The sequence below is a fragment of the Lampetra planeri genome, chromosome 2 (assembly GCF_965212315.1).
Source record: "Lampetra planeri chromosome 2, kcLamPlan1.2.h2, whole genome shotgun sequence".
Taxonomy (NCBI): domain Eukaryota; kingdom Metazoa; phylum Chordata; class Hyperoartia; order Petromyzontiformes; family Petromyzontidae; genus Lampetra; species Lampetra planeri.
Window position 1 is genome coordinate 33,693,072 of NC_136108.1, and position 21,663 is coordinate 33,714,734.

Genomic DNA, 21,663 nt, shown 5'->3' on the forward strand with positions numbered 1-21,663 from the left:
TGCGTGCGTGCGGTGTGTGTACGGTGTGTGCTCGGTGTGTGCATGTGCAGTGTGTGTGTGTATGTGTGGTGTGTGTGTGTATGTGTGGTGTGTGTGCGGTGTGTGTGTGTGTGCGCGGTGTGTGTGGTGGGGAGCGGTAGTGTAGCAGTTAGCGCACTGCGCTACGAACCTGGCGACCCGAGTTCGATTCCCGCTCACGGCCAACACCAGTGACAATTATCCGAACCAGTCCTGGGCCTCCCCTAGGTCGACACAGCCTCAAATGAACATCTGGTGTGGTGCGTAAACATCGCCACTGGAGAGACAAAGGCGGCCGGGCGTGGTTGCTGGCCACCCACCTCCTCGTGTGCTGTTCCGGCCTTCATAGGTGCTCGTGAACAGCACTTGCCCCTACAGTCTGTTAAGGCTATACGGGGGGTCTTTGTCTTTGCGTGTGCGTGTGTGCAAAATCCAATGCCTCAGCAGAAACGAGTGGCATGTTCTGGCGGCCGGTGCCAGGGCATGAGCTCAGCACTTTCATTTCCAAACAACAACAACAACAAACACGAAAATCCCAATTTGCGATTGACGCATTTCGCCTTCGCTCCCCGCACTGTCGATGCTCGTCTCGTGACACAAAAGGTGAAGAAGAGTCGGTCTAAAATGGTCCCCGATCTTACAACCTGCCATCTGATTCCATCAAACCATCTTTCCTCACGTGAAACGTACGCGCGTAGGCGAGAGAGAGAGAGAGATTCGGCCGACAGAATGATCTTACCATCATTTATAGATATTGGCCTAGAGCATCGTCAAAATCATAATCATCATCATCCATACATCATCATTCATGATCTATGTACTCGTGGACCAAGGGCTCTAGCAGAAGGTCTCCTCAAGCCATCGCCATCTCTGACGGTGTGGCGATGCAAACATTCCATACAGCTCCCGCACACAAGCTTAATAAACTGCTCCGTCTCCACAGTGAACGACCTCTTGGCAAAGTGCAGCTCCCTTTGGCTGCCACTTCAGCGCTCCGTCACAGCTCTCGACCGCCGGTGAGTCATCTCTTCTCGCGACGCATCTTGCCACAGCCCACTGAGCAGTCAGGTATGACGTCTCTGTCCTGTTACGTTCTCAGCCTCGCAGCAACAGCGGCGTTTGGCTGGCCATCGAACTGAGGCCGTCACCGCTCACCGCATCGCAAGCCGTCAGACGCGCTTCTACGGCTGACTGGAACGCCCATCCTTCCGGTATTAAGAAGCCACTGGAGCTATGCACTTTTAAATCGTCTTGATTGAAAACTAATTTATGTTCTTGGTTCTTTCGGTAAAGTCACGTAGAATAATAATAATAATAAAAATAAAACATAATAAAATATTTTATTACGTTTTATTTTTATTATGTTATTATTATAAAACAATATTAAAATAATATTATAAAAATAAAACATAATAAAATATTTTATTACGTTTTATTTTTATTATGTTATTATTATAAAACAATATTAAAATAATATCATTATTTTATTATTATAAAATAATATAAATAAAGCAGAATAAAATATTTTATTATGTTTTCTTTTTATTCTTTTATTATTTCCCTTCTACGTGACTTTACTGAAAGAACCAAGAAGATGAATCCCTGCAGTCACGAAAGCTTTAAATCGAAATTGAAAACTAATTTATTTAAAATTGCTTTGGTGTGTTTAGTTTATTGTCCTTCTCCTGCACCTCCGATTAGCACGATTGGCTTCTTTGCCCATTTACATTCCTTCCCTTGATTGCTTTACCACCACCATCCATGCCCCGACGATGCCAAACGCATGCATTGCTGTCCACTTGTTATTTCAGTTCGGAGTTTTTTTTTTTTAAACATGATGTAAGAATTATTATAAGCTAATCAAAAGTTTAAAACATTGACAGAAACTATTTAATTCCAGCACACGACTGGTAGTAATGCACACAGTGCCGCTATGGATTTAATCACCAAATTACCATATAAGATTTATCACCGTGCTACAGAATTGTATTTTAACAATTGCAAGGTATACTCTTTGGTTCTTTTGGTAAAGTCACGTAGGTATAAAATAAAATAAATCACGACGTTTCGGGCGCAACACAAGCGTCCGTCATCAGGTGGGAAAGCACGGTCTGCTGCTGATGCAGACTGTTTTAAAAGGTTTGCAAGGCAGGAGTATTTTTTTTTCGCGAGGGGGATGCTTAATATTCGAGGCCCCCTGGAGTCTTACTCCCCAAAGCCCCCTGGCTTAATCCGGCCGCAGTGATGCCACCTGAAAAGGGCACAGCTAAGGCCGGCACCCCGGCGCGCACCACACTCTGATGTTCCAGTCCGTCATTGTCAGTCCGTCCATGCGGACTGCAGAGTTTGCACTCGGGAAGAAAGGCAGAGCAGCTGGGCTGGGGTTAAGTGGAATTGGCAGTGGGGGGGGGAGGGAGGGGGTGCAGTGGGTAGGGGTGGTTGGTGGTAGAGGAGGGATGTACGGGCATTAGTTTCTGCTCTGGTATCCCAGATACGTATTTAGCTGCTCTACATTTCTACATGATAAGCCACTTTGTTGAGCTATCAATGGTGTCCAGGTCGCTTCTAAAAAAAGAGCTAATAGTTCAGTGGGCTTCACCTGGTAAAATCTCAAGTAAATAAAAACCCTACATCTAGTCCTAGGAAGGCACAAACATGTGCCTTGTATCATCAAGGCACAGACGGTGGAAGTTATATTGAGGCCCTCTTGATACCAGGCTGGCTGATGCCATGGGGCAAGGTGCACACCTCACACGGAGAACGTTATAAGATCAAAACCTGATCGAGGGCCCACTTGACCCTTTATCCCTCTCGGGGGGGGGGGGGGGAGGTGGTTATTACAAATGGAGTAGCACTTTGCGGGGAGCTCACGCTCAGACCCGGCCTTCACATCTGTTTTTGTGTTGGGCTGGTAAGTCTCACTGAGCTAAACAGCTCTCATCGAAGGATGACCAGTCCCCTGGCTGCAACGCCACGAGGGTTGACGCCAGTGAGGTGTACACACAAAAAAAAAAAACCGGGACACACGTGATGGGGATGCGAAACAAAATCTCACAAATAGCAGGAGACGGAATAACTACACGTGTCGTCAATACATTGTTCTGAGTCATGCATCATCACATAACCGACAAAAAGCTGGGACTTTGAATGTCCCGGGAAGGCTTAGGGAGACTTCACCAGGACAGAAGAGTTGTCTCAAGAAGGGGACGATCCTCATAAAACCAGGGCAGGAGCCAATCCTCCCCACCACAGGTAACGTGGAATCCTCAACATTGCCTCAGGGCTGCCTCGGGCACTCGTTGAGATTTTGGAGGCAGCGAAAACCCGTGGCTTCGGCTGGTTGTTTCGAGAGCCACCCTCGTGGCCATCCCCCCCCCCGTCCCTCACCTTCAAAGGCTCTTTCGTGTCAACGTGCCCCGCCGGCTCTCCGGACCCCGCACGCCTCTTCATCCCGTCGGCCTCCTCAGGCGCACCGTGAAGCCGGCTCAGGCACTCGCGGTCTGGGGGACAGAAGGGCACCATTTTATATATTTATTGCGTGTATATATACATACTGTGTGTATATATACCAATAACGTTTATTGGCATTAAAGAACCCAGGATACAATGTGGATTTCAAAAGGAGGGGAAAAACAACGGGTAACGTGTAACACGCTCAGCGCAACGCACCCTCAAATATTCGGGATTGAACGAGGCGTTCGGGCTCGCAGCCCTACCACGGCAGGGGTTACGATCGGTAGGGGAGTTGTTAACGGGGCTGGGGTACAAAACGGAAGAAACGGGGAGGGGGAGGAATAGAAGAACAACCCAACAGAACCAGACATTTTAGAACACAAACGCGGTGTCCAAGTTTGCCATTCTTCCTTCTTGATTTGAAGCATTCGCGACTGCAGGAATCCATAATCTTTGGTTCTTTCGGTAAAGTCACGGTAGGTAGAAAATAAAATAAATCAGCAACGGTGACCGTGTGCTCACGAGGGTGATCTAAGAACCAGAGTGTCCGGGCCCCCAGGGAGGGGCACCTTTTGGAAGAAAAAAACAAAGGGATTTGGGAATCGCCGATGGGTTTTTGCTCGTTGCGCCGTTCCCCTGCGAGCGTGGCGAGATCGCGCCTGGAGGGGTCTCAAAAGCCCACGAGGCTCTACAACGCCACCTCTGGGATAGATCGAGAATTGTAAAAAAATAAAATGGCGCCACAAGCGAGGCTGTCCCACGTGTTGTCCGGCACGGTGTCCGACGCTTCGCTCCACGTGCCTCGTCGTGAGCTGAATTTCAGTTCCTGATGTAGCTCCGTACCAAAGCCGACAAAGCGCATTGAAGAGCAAACCTAAAAGTAAACGTGTTGTAATGTCTTGAAGAGGAATATAATACAAATCCTCAATCGTTCATTTGTTTTAGTCGTTCGACAGGAAGCGTGGATATATTTCTTTTTAAACAGCCAATTATTGTTGGAGGTCGGCTGCAAATCTCTGTTTAAACGTAATAACTTCTCACACATTCTGCTACTATTAAACGTGGAATAAATCGAAATAAACACGAGTATATCTGGGATGAAGACCCCTGCCCAGGCATGGTCATCCATGAGCGTTGTTTGACTATACTTCACCACGTAAGTCAGTGGTGGCTGGTGAAGGTGCTACTCCGTGTACCTGTTGAGAACACTCACCCTACCGATTGCCAGCCGTAGCCGAAAACTGAACTAAGGTTGCAGGGTCCATTGCGTAGTGCGCTAATGGTCTCTTACCCGGTTATATCCAAAGGTCACCTGTGTATTTGTCACCGTGTATAATGCAAGCACACTTAATGGATCCTTGTCAGCACACTCTTTTCAGAACAGTTACTGATTATGTTCGCTAATTCCCACTGTGACCCTTAAAGGTAAAGGTGCAGCATTGCAATAGCTCACTCGCACCATTGCCCTCCAGTGGGCACCCCCACTGGAGGGCAGCTCTGCAGGGTATTTGGCCTACTCTTCCTTTCCGACCAGAAATGTTGGAAGAGGTGGGCGTACCCACGTTCTGCTGTGCCACACGTGACCTGCTGATTGACAAACTGTGGCATTACCCCTTCTTGGTTCTTTCGGTAAAGTCACGTAGAAGGGAAGTAATAAAATAATAAAAATAAAACATAATAAAACAATTCTGGTGAGAATTGTTTTATTATGTTTTATTTTTATTATTTTATTACTTCCCTTCTACGTGACTTTACCGAAAGAACCAAGAAGATGAATCCCTGCAGTCACGAAAGCTTTAAATCGAAATTTGTGGCATTACCCGTTATAATAGTCTGTCAGGCGCATAGAGGCAAGGCGATTTGAGAAACTGGCCCCGTTGTTTCAACGGATAAATAGAATCAAACCGGCCAGGTTGAGGCTGCAAGTACTGCACCTCTGATTAGCACGATTGGTTACGTACAGTACGAAAGAACTTCAACATACATACGTACGATTTAAAGCGTTCATGACTTTAGAAATTCATATTCTTGGTTCTTTCGTTAAAGTCACGTGACTTTGCCGAAAGAACCAAGAATATACATACGTACGTACAAGTCCAGCGCTTGCCATCGCACAGCGGCGGCGGCGGCGGCGCATGGCAAAACGCGTTACACGTCGGGGAAGCAAAACCGCCGAGGGCCTCACCGTGGCCGCGCGGCTCCCGCCGGCTCAGCTGCTCCGCCGAGGTGCCGCCGATGAGCGCGTGCACGTGCAGCGGGAACGTGAGGGCCTCTCCGGCCTGCAGCGGCAGCCGGGATAACATCTCGTGCTGCCAGGCCCACACCGCGTCGTCCCTCCGCTCACGGGGCTCGTCTGCCGAGCAAACGCACCGGGGTGGCGAGATGTTAACTGCCTCGCCTGGTGTGCACAGGGTCTGTGGGTTCAATCCCGAGTTTCCATGTCTGGCTCCCCATGGTCGTGTGGATTTTTTTCCGGGACCTCCGGTTATTCCATGGACATGTAGAAACGACAACATGCGTTGAGAGTATTCGACTACTATAAATTTCCACATCATGATGAGTCACTTCGTTGAGCTACCATTTGTGGCCGGGTCAGTCTTGAACAAAGAGCTATATAGCTCAGTGGGCCTTACCCGGTAAAATAAAAAAGTTTAGTTTAAACGCAGCGATAGTTAGTTGAGACAGACCAGGTCCAGGCTGAGTTTTAAGGGGGGGGGGGGGCACACTTAACGTTCTGGGAGGGGAGGGGGCGGGCCCTCTTTGTACGTTCAACAAATTGCCCTCGACTGTTTCACTACCCCCCATGCCCGATGAAGCCACACAGTCCCCCACGGTATGCGGCTTGATTCTTTTGTTTCGTTTTTGTGAATGTCAAGTACGTTCGAATTGTGAAGCCGCATCATAGTTAAGAGTGGGCATTTTGTCTTTCATTTCGTGACATAACCGGTAGTAATACACATAGTGATGCTGTGGCTTTAATTAATGACAAAATTGCACGATAGGATTTATTAAGGAGCCGCTAATATTGCACTATATACAAGTACATCATTTGGCGAGTGGTGTTGAGGGTTACTCATAATATGAGGACAGGGGCAGCAGATCCCTGAAGCCCCCTGCATTGATCTGACGCTTCAACCCATCCTACTTGCTCTACTGCAAGCAGACCCCCCCCCACCCTCCCACCACCACAGAAGCAGAACCAGTTGCCCCACGCCCCCTCAGGGTGCACATCGGAGGGAGCTCGGGAGGAACACGCTCACCGCGAGCGCAACTTAAAATCGCGTGATGATAAATTCCTGTTTATTGCGGTGCCTCCACCGCCCCTTCCACCCTCTCCCACCTTGGCTCCCACCCCCCTCTGCTTAGGGTCCCTCCTGTTACAACCATCGGCTTCAGTGTTCATTGGTGGCGGGTTACCTCGGACAGCGACCGGGCTATTTGCACGTGAGCGGTTCGCGCCCGGGGGGGGGGGGGGGGGGAGGAGAAAGGGGGGGGGGGGGTTTCGGCATCACCTTGGCGGGTCCGTTCCATCGCCCCGTCCAGCTCAAGTTTTTCCAGCGGAACCATTCCCACGTTCGTTATCGTCACGAGCAGCTGCCGAGTCTCTCCGTCAAACGCCACGAGGTGCAGCTCCTCGCCTGGGGCTGCTACCAATGATTCATTCTTCCCGTCGCTGCAAATGAGGAGCGCTCTTTAATGATCGCGCACGAGCCAAATTGGCATCCTCGCGAAACGCCCGCTCCCATTGATACTTTTTTTTTTGGGCCAGATGGTTAAACGTACCATGCGATTGAGCAAAACCGTTGATTCTTTAAGTACATTTGAAAAAACCTTATTTTCACGCAAAAAAAAAATTTCACGGTGATTTCATTTTTCTAAAGAAAAAGAGTTATAAAACTCGACGCCCAAAAGATTTAGCGTCTGCTGCTTGTGTGAAATACCCGAGGAGTGTTTCCTACCAGGCTCAGAGGTGGCAATGACAGCCCTGCTAAATCACATGCCGTTCATTTGCAACAGGGGGCCCCCTAAAGTGGCTCGCTCTGCAATTTCCACGTCGCGGTAATTTTCCCGTTCGGCCGCATTGGCGGCTAAACGCAGAGGGGCCCCCTCTGATGTAACGAGGCCGTTAACCATCCCCGTGGCCTCGGGGAACTGAAGGTGGACGGAGCCCTGCCCCCTGCCAAATTCTTAAGAGTCAAGTCAAAAAATATTTAACACCGGTGGGGGATTTTCTTCAAAGATTAACAATAGTCTGCCGAACGCCCGCAACTGTGAACAAAAAAATGTGCCCATGCTCAGTCTGCTTCAGTTCAGTAATTGTCGATGCACGCATCGTCTGCAACATGAAACGATGACTGCAATTAAGCAATGGACTTCGCAGCCTTTCCTTATATACCCGCAGGTGGCGGAGAGCCAGAGCAGAACGTGTTCAAGTTATTTCGCACCGTACGTAGCCAATCGTCCTAGTCGGAGGTGTGAGAATGCACAATACAGAAGAGCAGATTGCATTGTCACTCATTCTGTTTGGCGTTTGACATCTGTCTTTCAGATGCACTGCAACGCGCGCTTTCAGATGCGCTCCTGCGACCGTCTGGAACGCTCTTCCTTCCGATATTAGGAAGCCACTATTAAATCTAGATTGAAAACGAATTTCTTTGGAACTGCTTTTGTATTTAGTTTGCTGTCCTTCCCCTGAACCTCCAATTAGCACGGTTGGTTACGTACGGTGCGAGAGAAGTTCAACATACATACGTACGTACAGACCCGTCTAAAGTTTGTTAAGCGTGGACTGTGTCGCGCCGCGACCCTCCGAGCGTTTGCATGACCCCCCCCCCGACTCCACGCAAGGCCACGTCTTGGCGCACTGCCGTCACCTCTCACAGGTGACCCCGAGCTCTACCACCGGCAGGGCTGGCACGACGTCCACTTCCAGCCGCGTCTGCCGAAGGCCCGGCACGCTCTTCAGAGGAACGTCGCTGGAAATCCCCAGCACCGTGGTGCGGTAGCCTGGCGTGAGCGGTGAAAGGGCCAGGTCACAGTGTAAATTTATTATTCGAGCGAGGGTCTCTCAATTTTGGTTGATTTTCTCAAACTGACTAAAACACCAGCGGGATGGAGTAAGTTCGTTAAGAGGGTTTTCAGGAGGAGACGCGTCGAATTAGGGGTACCGCGGTGCCCCGTCTATATTTGGAGTTTGCGTGTTGTCGCCGTGGTCGCGTGGATTTGTCTCCGGGTCCTCCGGTTTTTCCCTCCACATTTATGCGTTTGAGAGTATTCGGCTGCTATGAACGTCCACGTGATAATGAGCTGTCATTGGTGGCCAGGTCGCTTCTGAAAAAAATAGCTACATAGCTCAGTGGGCCTTACCTGGTAAAATTTAAACACAGTTCAGTGTTTCGCTTAGTTTAATTATAGTGATCCAGTGGAGGCAACGGTTACTTCGATGGAGAACATTCGTGGAGGTAAGAGTTCGATGAAGAAAGCTCTGAAAGTAGGATGTTGGAAAAAAAGAGGGGTAGAAAAATAAAGTTGCTGCTTGATGCCTGAAAAGGAAGGGGGAGGCTTTTGTGGTGAAATGAAGAAAGTTTAAGGTGGCGAAGGGTGGAGGAGGCAGCTTGAGCCGATTGGGCGGAATAATTAAAGATGCAGCCAATCTCGACCACTTCTCAGGACGCTGGATGGGAATAATAAAGGTGTTTTTGGTGAGATCGCGAAAATATAAATGTGTCATTAAATCCATAGCGGGGTTTAACACCATTTATATTTACGTGATCTAACCCAAAAAACTCCCCTTAAATTATGGATAATTTTGATCGCGAAATCCTACTTGTTAAATTGTATGGGAATAGCAGGGTGTATTTATATTCTGGAGAGACAGCGGGCAGTCAGACATATGCATAAAAAAACAAGAAGTTCTTGAGCCTAGATTATGAAACGTGGACAGGCACTCGACAGCAGGGAAGGCTGGGAGAAGGGACTTCTCCAGACTATGGGTGCAGCAGAGGAGAATGAGCGTGGGGGGGGGGATAGTAAAAACTCGTATTCGGTGGCGCAGGTGCTCTCGGTGAACTGTGCAATTGTCCGTCGTTACACGCGCTCACCCGTGATCGTGAGCTGCCCCGGTTGTCTGGCGACGACCTCCAGCCTCAGCGGGAAGGGCTCGCCATGAGCAGGCAGCGTCGCGGACACAGGGACGACGTCACGCTCGGGCCCCTCCATCAGCAGCTCCTGCGACGAGACGGCGCTCATGAGCGCCTACGCTACATCGGGGCGGGGGGCGATCATTGTGCCCTTCATCGTCGCCGCGATTCTTTTGCAGCGTGAGATCACGAGTGTCGGGTTTCGCAAGACTGCTGCGGTGTCAGTCGAACAGCGATTACCGGAATCTTCCGTCATCGAAAGATTCCGTCAGGCGATGTGACAATGCGGTGGCAGAGATGTTAACCGCCTTGCTTGGTATACAGGAAGTTCTGGGTTCGATCCCGACCCTGACGAGTGTATATTTAGAGTTTGCATGTTCTCCCCGTGGTCGAGTGAATTTTTCTCCAGGTCCTCCAGTTTTTCCCTCCGCATTAGGAGGGATAAGCCACTTCGTTGAACTATCATTTGTGGCCAGGTAGCTTTTGAAAAAGAGCTGTAAAGCTCAGTGGGCCTGACTTGGTAAAATAAAAAGTTGGTAGAAAAACCCAGCTCTATATATATTAATTTTTCGTTTCCAAAATTTACGTCCCAAAAACAAGAAAGAACAAGGCTGCCATGCTCGCAGCAGAGCACACGGCGGACGGACATTCCTCGTGGCTTTGGTTCAATGAGTGCGCCAGTCAAACAGGCACTACGTCAGTCAGCCACACACTCAGCCAGCCAGCCAGGCACTCCGTAAGCCAGCCACTCCACCAGTCAGATACACATTCTGCCAGTTAGCCACGCCCTCCAAGAGTCAGCCACATGCTCCGACAGTCAGCCACAGGCGCTCTCTCGCCAAGCCCGGCTTCGATACGTTAGACTCCGTCGGCGGAGTGTGAATTCCAGCCGGTGTATTCACCAGATCTTATTAGTCCCTCGCCGCAACCACCACCACCACCACCACCCACCTGCGCTTTCTGACCTCAACACCCTTGGTTGCATACGCACTTGCGCATGAATCGCAGGGCAAAATTACGTCAATAAATCTCCAAACTAATCTCATCGCGATCGCCAAACTACCGCTAAAAGGCAGGACTCGTAAACGCCACCCCAGTGGCGATGCGCGCGGCGATCCGTCACTTACAACGTTCTCAACGTGCAACTCCAACGGCAGCGGATTCGCGACAATGAGCTCCACTTGAAATCCCTCGTTCTCCACGGTGCTGAAATCTGAAAGTCAAAGGAGGCGATTCAATTCCATTTATTTGCCGGGGGTTTATTACGAATTCCGAGCCCTTCTCTGGCGAAGACTCTTCGAACAAATATTACGTCTTTGGTGCATTGTGGTAACCTGGAGGAATACAGATTCATGAACGTGTCATTTGTCTGCAAAACTAAATATATATGCGTAATTTCCAAACCTCTACTTAAGAAAAAAAAACTTCCGTATGCAGACTATTAATTTCCGTAAGAAAGCACAATGGTGTGTGTGCCGGTGTGTGAACGAGTGCATGCGTGGCAGTGTTTGTGTATGTGTGCTTGTGCTTGTGTGTCTTTTATGCTTGGGGAGTGGTGGTGTAGCGATTAGCACGCTGCGCTACGGACCCGGCGACCAGAGTTCGATTTCCGCTCACAGCCAAAACCAGTGACGATTATCTGAACCGGCCCCGGACCTCCCCTAGGTCGACTCGGTCTAAAACGAGAACCTGGAGCGCTGTGTAAACATCGCCACTAAGAAGACAAAGGTGGCCGGGCATATTGCTGGCCACCCACCCTCTCGTGTGCCGAGCCAGCATTCATAGTTGCCCGCTAACAGCATTTGCCCTAACAGTCTGTTAAGGCTATTCAGGGGGGATCTTTGTCTTAGTTTTACCAAAAAGGATTTGTGGGTGCGCATAAAAACTGGTGATGTTTAATTCTCTGGCACAGAGAGTTATCTCCACAGCGCGGCGAGCAGCGGTCAGCAGGAAACAAGTGCCTTTTAGCGTAAGAGGAGCGGCTGTCAATATCGATTTCCATTACTCGGCCGTTTAGAGTGGACGCATGGGGTGGTGTGCAGAAGGGAAAAGCTCAGGTAAAGGGGGCCGAGGGATTGCCAATGAGGGATTGTAACGAGGGGTGGCATTTATTGGATGTGTGGAGAACTTATTTTGCACCGGACGGAGCCAACTGTGATAATTGGAGGCGCGGAGGAAGGACAACAAACTAAACACAACGAGCAGTTCGATTGCCACGATGGATTCTCACGATGGATTCTCACGAGGGATTCTCACGAGGGATTGCCACGAGCCGTCATAGGCTCGGGGACAAAACCGCTCAAGTCCTCTCTCCACTGCAACGATAGACTGGCATAATGAACAAAAACATGTAAAACAATTATCAGACACCCAGACCTGTCGGACCTGCCTGGGCCAATACTAATTCTGAAATTCTCGTTATTGCATAGGCAGAATGTCGCTTGACGTTCGGTGTGACAGGGGCCAAAGGAAGGGGGGAACGTCCGCCATGGAGACGGAGCGATGATATCAACGGGTGTGCAGGTGCCGCTGCAAGACAGTGCAAAGTGGGGGACGGCCAAGGGAAGCCTTCGTCCAACAGCAGTGGATCAGTCACGGCTGATGATGATTGTGAAGAAGAAAATACGACGTTGTTCTTTTGGAGGCAGTGGTGAAATGGGCGACGATTCGACTCGGAATCTTTTTTTAGTTTTTTTAAGAATTGCCCCGGAAGCCGCGTGCGGGGACTGGCGGAGCAGCAACGCGCAGGCCAAGAAAGCGCTCGCGCCCGGATAAGATTGGAGACAGCAGTTGGCACGAGCACAGACGCGAGGGTGCGCACACGTGGGGGAGAGGCTAAGGAGCGGCGACGATGCACACGAGGGCTGCGAATGGGTTAATCAGAATCAAGCGATCGATGTTTACGAACATTCTTTAAATTAAATTTTATTTTGTCTCAACGTACTTCCCCGTGGGTTCGTTGTTGTGGCTACGCCGTAGAGCTGAGCCAGCTTCTTAAAAAAATCGACATCAGAATATGTATTTATAGTGGAGGAATCTGCTGAGCTATGAAGCTCTTTGTTTCACAGATGTCCAGTCGGCGTGCAAGACCGTTGCAAAAACAAATAGAAAAGAAGAAAAAAACACGAGCTTCTCGTATAATTCGATTCCAGAAGGGGATCCCCCAAGCTAGCGGGCTGAAACGTCGGGCACCGTGCCGAACAGCACGCGGCACGCAGCCCTACAGCACGCCGGAGGAGCTGTGCAGCCCCCCACCGCGATAAAACCTTCGCACGAAAAGGGGTTAAAGGATCCATATAGAGCGGCCATGCATAGACCCCGGGGGGGAGGGGGGGGTTGGTGGGGGGGGGGGTTGGTGGGGGGGGGGGCCCTCCTTCGCGAGCGCTCTCGGGCTGCATGATTTACCGCAGCCATTTGCAGGATTTTATTTAAATTTGAACAAAGCAACAAACAAACAAAAAACGGGCTCAATAAGCAGTTCGAGTGTGGAGCGATTGTTCTACTCTCCGCGCGTGCGCGCGAGAAAGAGTTGCGTGCAAACTGTCGGCCTCTCATCTCACCGAGGCTCATCACGTCGACGTCACAAAGGGCTCGTCAATAACCGTCGCTTCCAAGCGCACGCGATGAGCGACGGGGGAGCGACGCGAGCCGGCGCATTCACGCACCGCCGTCATTCGTTCTCCTCGCCTCTCTCGCCGCACTTCTCGACTTTGCAATTCCCCTGCGATCGTCTCTACATATAATCAGCGCGCTCGGTTCACGAGCCGTGTCGACCCTTATCTGTCTCAAGCGTCATAGCGCCGCTCGTCGCTGACTGCTTAGTTGTGGTGGTGGGCCACTGGGTCTGTGCTCAGCAACCGTGGCAAATTAAATATTTGCATTTCACAGTGATACATTTACCGACACCCCACTGATTGCTAACGACTCCGAGCTTCATTTGAACGCTGCAAGCAAATCGCGCCAGCTGTGTTGGACAACGTCCATCGGGACGACAGTGTCGCGGAATTTGATGATAATGGGCATATTGAGATGGGCGGGAAGAGACGCGCAGAGGGCTTCCGATAAACACGTCTTCTCGACGCATTTTCTCGCAACTATTTTCGTGTGGTATATTTAAATGGATCGCCGCGTATTTTTACGCGCATTTCATGACCAAATCACGCGGAACGCACCTGCAACTCGTCGGGCCTCCGAAGCTAAGCAGGCTTGAGCCTGCAGATTGATTTGTATTGGGCGGCCATTGTGCACAGCAGGTTGCTATAGGCTGCTGCGGGGCCACACGGTGGGGTGAGCACAAAAGGCAGTGCAGCTAAAATCCACTTGTTGTACTGAACTGCTTTGCTCCCACGTCTAGACTCTCTGCCTTCACCAATGCGCACTGACCAGCGTGGTGAAGTATGGTCAATCAGCGCCCCCATGACCTGCAGGACACTGGGAGGCCCTCATCCAGCAGTGGATTGACAAAGGACTGTACACATACAAAAAGGCAGAGACAGAGAGAGCCCCCGTTTAAACTTTAACAAACTATTTGGGCAAGCGATGTTAGCACCTATGGAGGCCGGCACGGCACACCAGATAGTGGGTTGCTAGCACCACATCCGGCCGCCTTTGTCTCCCTCGTGGCAAAGTTAACATACGGCACCAGATACTCATTTGGGTCCGAGTCGACCTAGCGGAGACCCAGGACCGGTTCAGATAATCGTCAGCGGTGTTGGCCGCGAGCGGGAAGCGGACTCGGGTCGCCGGGTCCATAGCGCGACGCATCGTGACGTGGGACGGTAAACGTGCTCCTCACCGACTTTCTCGAAGTTCTCCGGCTGTCTCTGCGCTTTCGTCTTAATGGGCGTGTAGATGAAGGGAGAGCCCACGCTGTTCTTGCGGATCGGCGTGACGGCCTCCAGCACGGGCAGGAGGTGCAGCGGTGGGCGCACCGCGCCGATGCTCCTGCAAGCCGCGCGCACCACGGACGCAAGGTGACGACTCCATCACCACGGTGAGTTCGCGTTCGCGTGAACGTCACCCGTCGCCAACCCGCGTCGTGGACTCACTGCCAGACGCCGTCTGTTTCGTCTCGACCATAACGTGTTCAACCACGAAAACACAACTTGTGTATTTCTATATGTTTAAGGGGCGCCACGGTGGCGGGATGTTAGTTACCTCGCCTGGTATGCAGGAGGTCGTGGGTTTGATACCGACCCTGACACGTGTATATATTTAAGTTTGCATGTCTCTCTCCCTGTGGTCACGTGAATTGTTCTCCACGTGACCCCCGGGTTTTCCCCTCCACATTTAGAATCAACGGAAATTTCCGCGCGATAAGCAACTTGAGCTTATCAATTGGTGGCCAGGTCGCTTCTGAAGACGAGCTATGCAGCTCAGTGGGCCTTACCTGGCAAAATCAAATTAAAAAAGCGTTTAAAACAGTTGAAATAGTTTAAGTAAATAAAAGTCCCCACCTGAGCACGGGAAGCCGAGTAAACGACACGAGAGGCAGCGGGGGTCCCACGCGCTCGTCCCCGGGGGGCCCCGTGCCCTCTCCGCACGCAGCGGCGCAGCGACGCAGCTGCCCCGCGATGGACTTCGTTTCTGGGCGGTGCGAGACGCGAGAGCGGTGGCAGCTTGCCTGGTGCTCGCGGCGAAAGCCAGGGGCGCTGCCCCAACAACCACTCGCTCCCACCACCACCACTGCTAACGCGACCAGCAGCGCAGGAGTCTCCACGAGACAACGGCGCGAGAGGACGCGGCGCCGAGTTGGCCTCAACGCGGCCGACTCTTCTCCCGCGTTGGCTGTGTGCCTCCGAAGAGGTGGGGGGGGGGGGGGTACCCACGCTTTACCCCACCATGCGAGCCCTGCTGATCGAATCAAAGGCGGCCGTTGATTCGACCACTGTGCCGGGAGATCCGAATCAACGGGGCAACCTCTGGATGCCAAGTCCAGGGCGCTGCCAACCGCTACACCACTGTGGTGGCGTCTATTCAAATACAAATCGGTGATGTCCGATCTGGTTCTGCGCCTCCCTTAGATAAAATCGGCCGCCAATCGAGTACCTGGCACGGTGCGTAATTATTATATTGCACCGATTGCTAAACTGCCGCGCCGGCAGATCAAATAGAATTGACGTCCGATGTGTTTAGTTTAGTTTTATTGATACAATTTTAAGCCAACTGGCCAAGATTTGACAAAACTTATCCCACTTTTAACGCAAACTAATTGATGGCAGTGCAGACGAAGTGTTTCTAACCTGTGATTGCAGCTAACAGTAACATCTTAAAGAATCACGGTTAAGAGACAAACAACATGTATAACCATTAAAATAATGAATATTTTTTTTATATATATAACTTAGTCTCATCAATGGTCCTCATACTATCCGGGACACCACGGTTCCAGTGCCCAACCAGGCTATTATTAATAATTTAATCTAAAAGCAGTCAGTATTTGAACTCCATCGATGTGGGGGAGAAAATGGAAGGCAAAACACGCGTTTTTTTATATTTACAAAACGGGCAAGGGGATCGCTGTGCTGATGCTACACAAACGGTGGGGGTGGGGGTGGGGGTGTGAGGGGGGGGGGGGTGTGAGGGTGTGAGGGGGGGGGTTACCATCTGCGGTGAGGTGTTCCATCATATCGTGGATGAGGAACGCCAGGTGCCCGGCCGCCAGCGCGTAGTCGCCCAGCATCCAAGCCGCTTGGGAGAGCAACTGCAGGATGTTCGCCCTGATGCACGGCCAGCCCACGCCGCCACCGCCACTTGCTCCTGTGCGCGGCAGCGAAAAACAGACACCTCGGTGGTGAAGTCGTTGTGGGATGCGGGGGGGGGGGAGAATCGAAGAGGGGAAATTCTTGCCGTGAAAAAAAAAATGAGAGCAGGTCTTTCCTCACCCCCCCCCACCCCCGTACAAAACCGGCACGAGTGACACGCCAAGATAACCCGCCAGGTGGCACAGCGGAGCGGAGCGCAAATCCCGGTTTGGGGTTGACTCAGCTCATCATCCTTCTACGGCCATTAAAATGAGTACCGCTTTGTGGGGAAGTCTACAGTGATTCTCCTATGGAGATACTCCCCCCCCCCGGCCCCACCATAAGAACGTGGAATTTCCACCACTGGCTCGGCGCCGTTCAGAGGAGATGAGCACCGCCCCAATGCTCCCTGCAGCAAGGCGAGTCGTTCGAGTTGAACAAGAAATCACTTTAACTCTCCACTTTGAAGGTCGGCTGAGAGATGCGAGAGACGAAATCGCAGAGCTCCGAGGCCTCCACTGGACAGGGACGGAAGAAATGGGCGACGCCGTTACCCAGTAGCTGGAAGTTACAGGCCGACAACAACAATCATATCAGGTGTGGCCAACGTGATTAGTGCAAGTGATTAAAAAGCTGTGGAAGCACCCCGCTGTCTCATGAGTGCGATAGGCCTGTCTGCACCTGGACACCGTTGGGTGTGGGACGTGATTTAGAGCCCGGAGCCAGATGGAACGCACCACGTGTCACACGCGCACTGCGGGACGCATTCTCACCCACACTCCGGCGACGACGTCGGTGTTAGCACGCGACGTGTGTGAGCGACCTTGTTTTTTTGTAATCAATTATTTATCAATTAACTTAAACGTTTGTTTGTTTTGCATCGTCACGTGGGGTACATTTGCAGCGAACGATAATAACCATTATTGTTTAGCCAGCTGCTCAATAGGCTGTGACTGACAGTGTCCCAGAGACACAGCAGAACGAGCAGGTAACAGGTGCACAGGGGACTTATTTAACAGTGCTTGCTCGAGTTTAACGCGCAAGCCAAGGCTAACAGAGCTCAACATCCTCATATCCGTGACCTTGCTGAATGAAATAGGGGGGGGGGGCATACAGGCGCTGTTAAAGAAACCCCAAACAAGCATTGAACGCTAAACAGAGGGCGCGACATCGTGTGTGCATTCTGCCCTCGCTCTCACCCACTGTGTACGCAAGTTAAGGCTGTGACATCCCCGTAATAGCATTGCCACTTGTCCTGGCCGTCCTAGGATTGTCCTCTTGTGGAGGTTGCCGCTGTACCGGGAGATCTGTGAGCCTTGCCGGGACACGACCAGTCCCAGCACGTGCGAGTTGCGCAATGCATCATCACAATAATAATAATACTCGTGCACCACTGATGACAACGCATTTACAAGTAATTCTCAACGCTCCCGGTATTGTGAGATATTCTTCTTCGTGTGATACGTCCCAGTGTGTTTTTGTACCCAAGAGGTGGCAATCCTATCCCCTGACCCTATGGGCGCTGGAGCTCAACGAACCGCAAATTAGCGCAGTGGTTCTTGACCTGGGGTGCACGCAACACCTGTAGATTTTGTTGGGATAAATCATTCAAACACAAATTAAGTACGGGCACGTAAGTAACAGGAAACTTTGTTTCATCAGACCTGTGCATTTATGAACATGATACATTTGCAAAGATCGAGAACCCAAGGGGTCCCCCGGGCTGCAGTCAAGGTTAAGAACCACTGGGTTAGCGGGACACAGAACCCCACGAAGAGCAATCGCGAGCCAAGCTCGGCTACATTTCGATTTAAAGCTTCTTTCGTGACTGCAGGGATTCATCTTCTTGGTTCTTTCGGTAAAGTCACGTAGAAGGGAAGTAATAAAATAATAAAAATAAAACATAATAAAATTTCGATTTAAAGCTTCTTTCGTGACTGCAGGGATTCATCTTCTTGGTTCATTCGGTAAAGTCACGTAGAAGGGAAGTAATAAAATAATAAAAATAAAACATAATAAAATTTCGATTTAAAGCTTCTTTCGTGACTGCAGGGATTCATCTTCTTGGTTCTTTCGGTAAAGTCACGTAGAAGGGAAGTAATAAAATAATAAAAATAAAACATAATAAAATTTCGATTTAAAGCTTTTGTGACTGCAGGGATTCATCTTCTTGGTTCTTTCGGTAAAGTCACGTAGAAGGGAAGTAATAAAATAATAAAAATAAAACATAATAAAATTTCGATTTAAAGCTTTCGTGACTGCAGGGATTCATCTTCCTGGTTCTTTCGGTAAAGTCACGTAGAAGGGAAGTAATAAAATAATAAAAATAAAACATAATAAAATTTCGATTTAAAGCTTTCGTGACTGCAGGGATTCATCTTCTTGGTTCTTTCGGTAAAGTCACGTAGAAGGGAAGTAATAAAATAATAAAAATAAAACATAATAAAATTTCGATTTAAAGCTTCTTTCGTGACTGCAGGGATTCATCTTCTTGGTTCATTCGGTAAAGTCACGTAGAAGGGAAGTAATAAAATAATAAAAATAAAACATAATAAAATTTCGATTTAAAGCTTCTTTCGTGACTGCAGGGATTCATCTTCTTGGTTCTTTCGGTAAAGTCACGTAGAAGGGAAGTAATAAAATAATAAAAATAAAACATAATAAAATTTCGATTTAAAGCTTTCGTGACTGCAGGGATTCATCTTCTTGGTTCTTTCGGTAAAGTCACGTAGAAGGGAAGTAATAAAATAATAAAAATAAAACATAATAAAATTTCGATTTAAAGCTTCTTTCGTGACTGCAGGGATTCATCTTCTTGGTTCTTTCGGTAAAGTCACGTAGAAGGGAAGTAATAAAATAATAAAAATAAAACATAATAAAATTTCGATTTAAAGCTTCTTTCGTGACTGCAGGGATTCATCTTCTTGGTTCTTTCGGTAAAGTCACGTAGAAGGGAAGTAATAAAAGAATAAAAAATAAAACACAATTAAATAATTCTCACGACGTTTCGGCCACAACGCAAGCAGCCGTCCTCAGGTGAAAACCAGGTCCGTCGAGGCTCTGTCTTCAGACTCTGTCGCCTCGACGGACCTGGTTTTCACCTGAGGACGGCTGCTTGCGTTGTGGCCGAAACGTCGTGAGAATTATTTTATTGTGTTTTATTTTTTATTCTTTTATTACTTCCCTTCTACGTGACTTTACCGAAAGAACCAAGAAGAACCGAGCTCGGCTCTCGACGATCCCTAGCAAGAAGCCAGCGGTCCCACCGGCGATTCATTTCACCGCTCGCGTCCGACACGCCGCGGGGCACCTGCGGGCAGCGCCGGCGCCAGGCTGGCCGCTCGCAGACCGCTGAGGGCGCCCTCCAGGAGGCCGTAGCAGCGGCGCCAGTCCCGCCGCTGCGGGTTGTCCGACGAGACGCACAGCGTGGCGGCGACGCGCGCGAACAGGGCCGCCTTGCGCCCGAGGCCCGCGAGGGCGAACAGCTCGGACACCACCGCGAAGTGCTCGACGCGCGGGTCCTCCAGGCAGCGCAGTCGGGAGCTCGCGTCGGCCGCCGCCGAACGCCGCTCCAAGGCCGGGCTCAGCTGCCAGCCGGAGCTGGGGTCAGAGATTGCCTTGTAGAGGGAAGACGGAAAGAAAATGGGAAAAAAAAAAGTTTAAAAAAATGTACGTTCCGCAGATCCTGAAACGTGTTCCCAAACATCCGTTTGATCCTCGGCAATATTTAACAAAATTACGATTTGAACTTGTAACGTCGCAGCGGCATCGCCGCGCAGTGCTCACTCGCTCACTCGATCAGAGAGAGCGAGCGACTGGGAGGAGTGTGGTGGAACCACAGGCGGGCGGCGAACGGCAGCAGCAGCAGCCAGGTAATGAGCCGGTGCCAAAGTATCCCCCAAGCTTTGCGGTCCTCTGTATATAATACGGTGTCGTCGGTCAATTAACTAGTGTTCACATTTATCAGGATGTAAACCGACAGGTAGCTGCGAGAGCAGCACTCGCACGAGTAAACGGTTGTCTTTGTACGATTTATTTCTCAGAGATTTTGGTTTCATCCCTTTGGTCACCGTACGCATCGTTACGAGAGTCATCGTGATGGCATGTTACTGACAAACGATTTGAAAGCGTCACTACAGCAAACGGAGTGTGCGAGTTTTATCAATGAACCATCTGTCTTGTGGACATGCACTCCATTGCTGTCCGAGCGATTGACCAAAGGTTTTATGTAGCGACCAAGCTGGGTTCATCATTCGGATCGGGTTTCTCGATTCCGAGTCTTGGTTTGTGGTCTCGTGGTCCTGATTTATGGGGTTGCAAGTTCAGGTTTGTGTGTTCCATAGCCTTGATTTGTGAGTTCACAGTCCAAGCTTGTGGATTCCCAGTGCGGTTTTGTGGGTCACGTGACTCTGGAGGCAGTGTTTATGGTGCAGTGTGCTGGTTGACGTTGTGTCCATGTGGAGCACACCACGAATGCCATCTGACAAGGAAGGTCGCACTCATCACACACAAAGCGCTTGCTCCTACTGGGCGCCATGGTGGCATAGATGTTAACTACCTCGCTTGGTATACAGGAGTTCGTGGGTTCAATCCCGACGCTGACACCTGTAAATTTGGAGTTTGCATGTTCTCCTCGTGGTCGCGTAGATTTTTCCACCAGGTCCTCTGGTTTTTCCCTCCACATTTAGAATGAACATGCATTTCGAGTATTTGGCTGCTATACATTTACATGTGATAAGCCACTTCGTTGACCAATCATCTATGGCCAGGTCGCTTCTGAAAACGACCTTAACACCTCAGTGGGCCATACCTGATCGAATAAAAAGTTTCGTTTTTAGTTTACTGCGGAGGTTACGATGTCCAACGTTTCGCTCCACGTGCAGGGAGCTTCTTCATTTTCAGAAGTTGTGAGGAAGAGTGCCGTGGAACAACGCGACCAAACACACACCGGCGAGCTATGGCCCGATCTGTGGTCGGCTTCAGAGAGAGGACACCGCTTCTCGCAAATAGGGGAAGCTGCTGCTGCTGCCGCCTCTGCCGCCGCTGGTGCCGCTACGCCGCTTTGCGAGGGGGTTTACCTGCGGCGCTTGGAGGTGGATGATCTCCTGCAGCAGCGCCACCGCCTCCCGGTTCCTCCGTTGTTCCAGCAGCAGCCGCACGGCCTTCAGCGTGGCCTCCAGCTCCAGCACGGCCATTTCCGGGTGCTGCGGCGAATCACAGCGGATCAGAAGTTGCGCTCTCTCAATCGCTTGACCCGACGCCTGGAGCTCGCTGCCAGATGAACTTGAGGACAAAGAGATGTCCCCCTC

General features: G+C 50.3%; 1 protein-coding gene across 3 annotated transcripts in view; it reads right to left on the reverse strand.

Moving 5' to 3' along the window:
- LOC144732301 (trafficking protein particle complex subunit 9-like) overlaps positions 1-21,663 on the reverse strand; it is a 116,169-nt gene that overhangs the window by 88,012 nt on the left and 6,494 nt on the right. For all 3 annotated transcript variants that reach the window (XM_078613777.1, XM_078613767.1, XM_078613757.1), the window contains exons 6-16: positions 21,433-21,558; positions 19,665-19,971; positions 16,215-16,370; positions 15,068-15,197; positions 14,407-14,555; positions 10,739-10,824; positions 9,573-9,699; positions 8,346-8,478; positions 6,984-7,144; positions 5,657-5,824; positions 3,406-3,518 (exon numbers count right to left, since the gene is read on the reverse strand). In XM_078613777.1, coding sequence (XP_078469903.1) covers positions 3,406-3,518; positions 5,657-5,824; positions 6,984-7,144; positions 8,346-8,478; positions 9,573-9,699; positions 10,739-10,824; positions 14,407-14,555; positions 15,068-15,197; positions 16,215-16,370; positions 19,665-19,971; positions 21,433-21,558 — 1,656 coding nt within the window. The remainder of the gene's footprint in view (positions 1-3,405; positions 3,519-5,656; positions 5,825-6,983; positions 7,145-8,345; positions 8,479-9,572; positions 9,700-10,738; positions 10,825-14,406; positions 14,556-15,067; positions 15,198-16,214; positions 16,371-19,664; positions 19,972-21,432; positions 21,559-21,663) is intronic.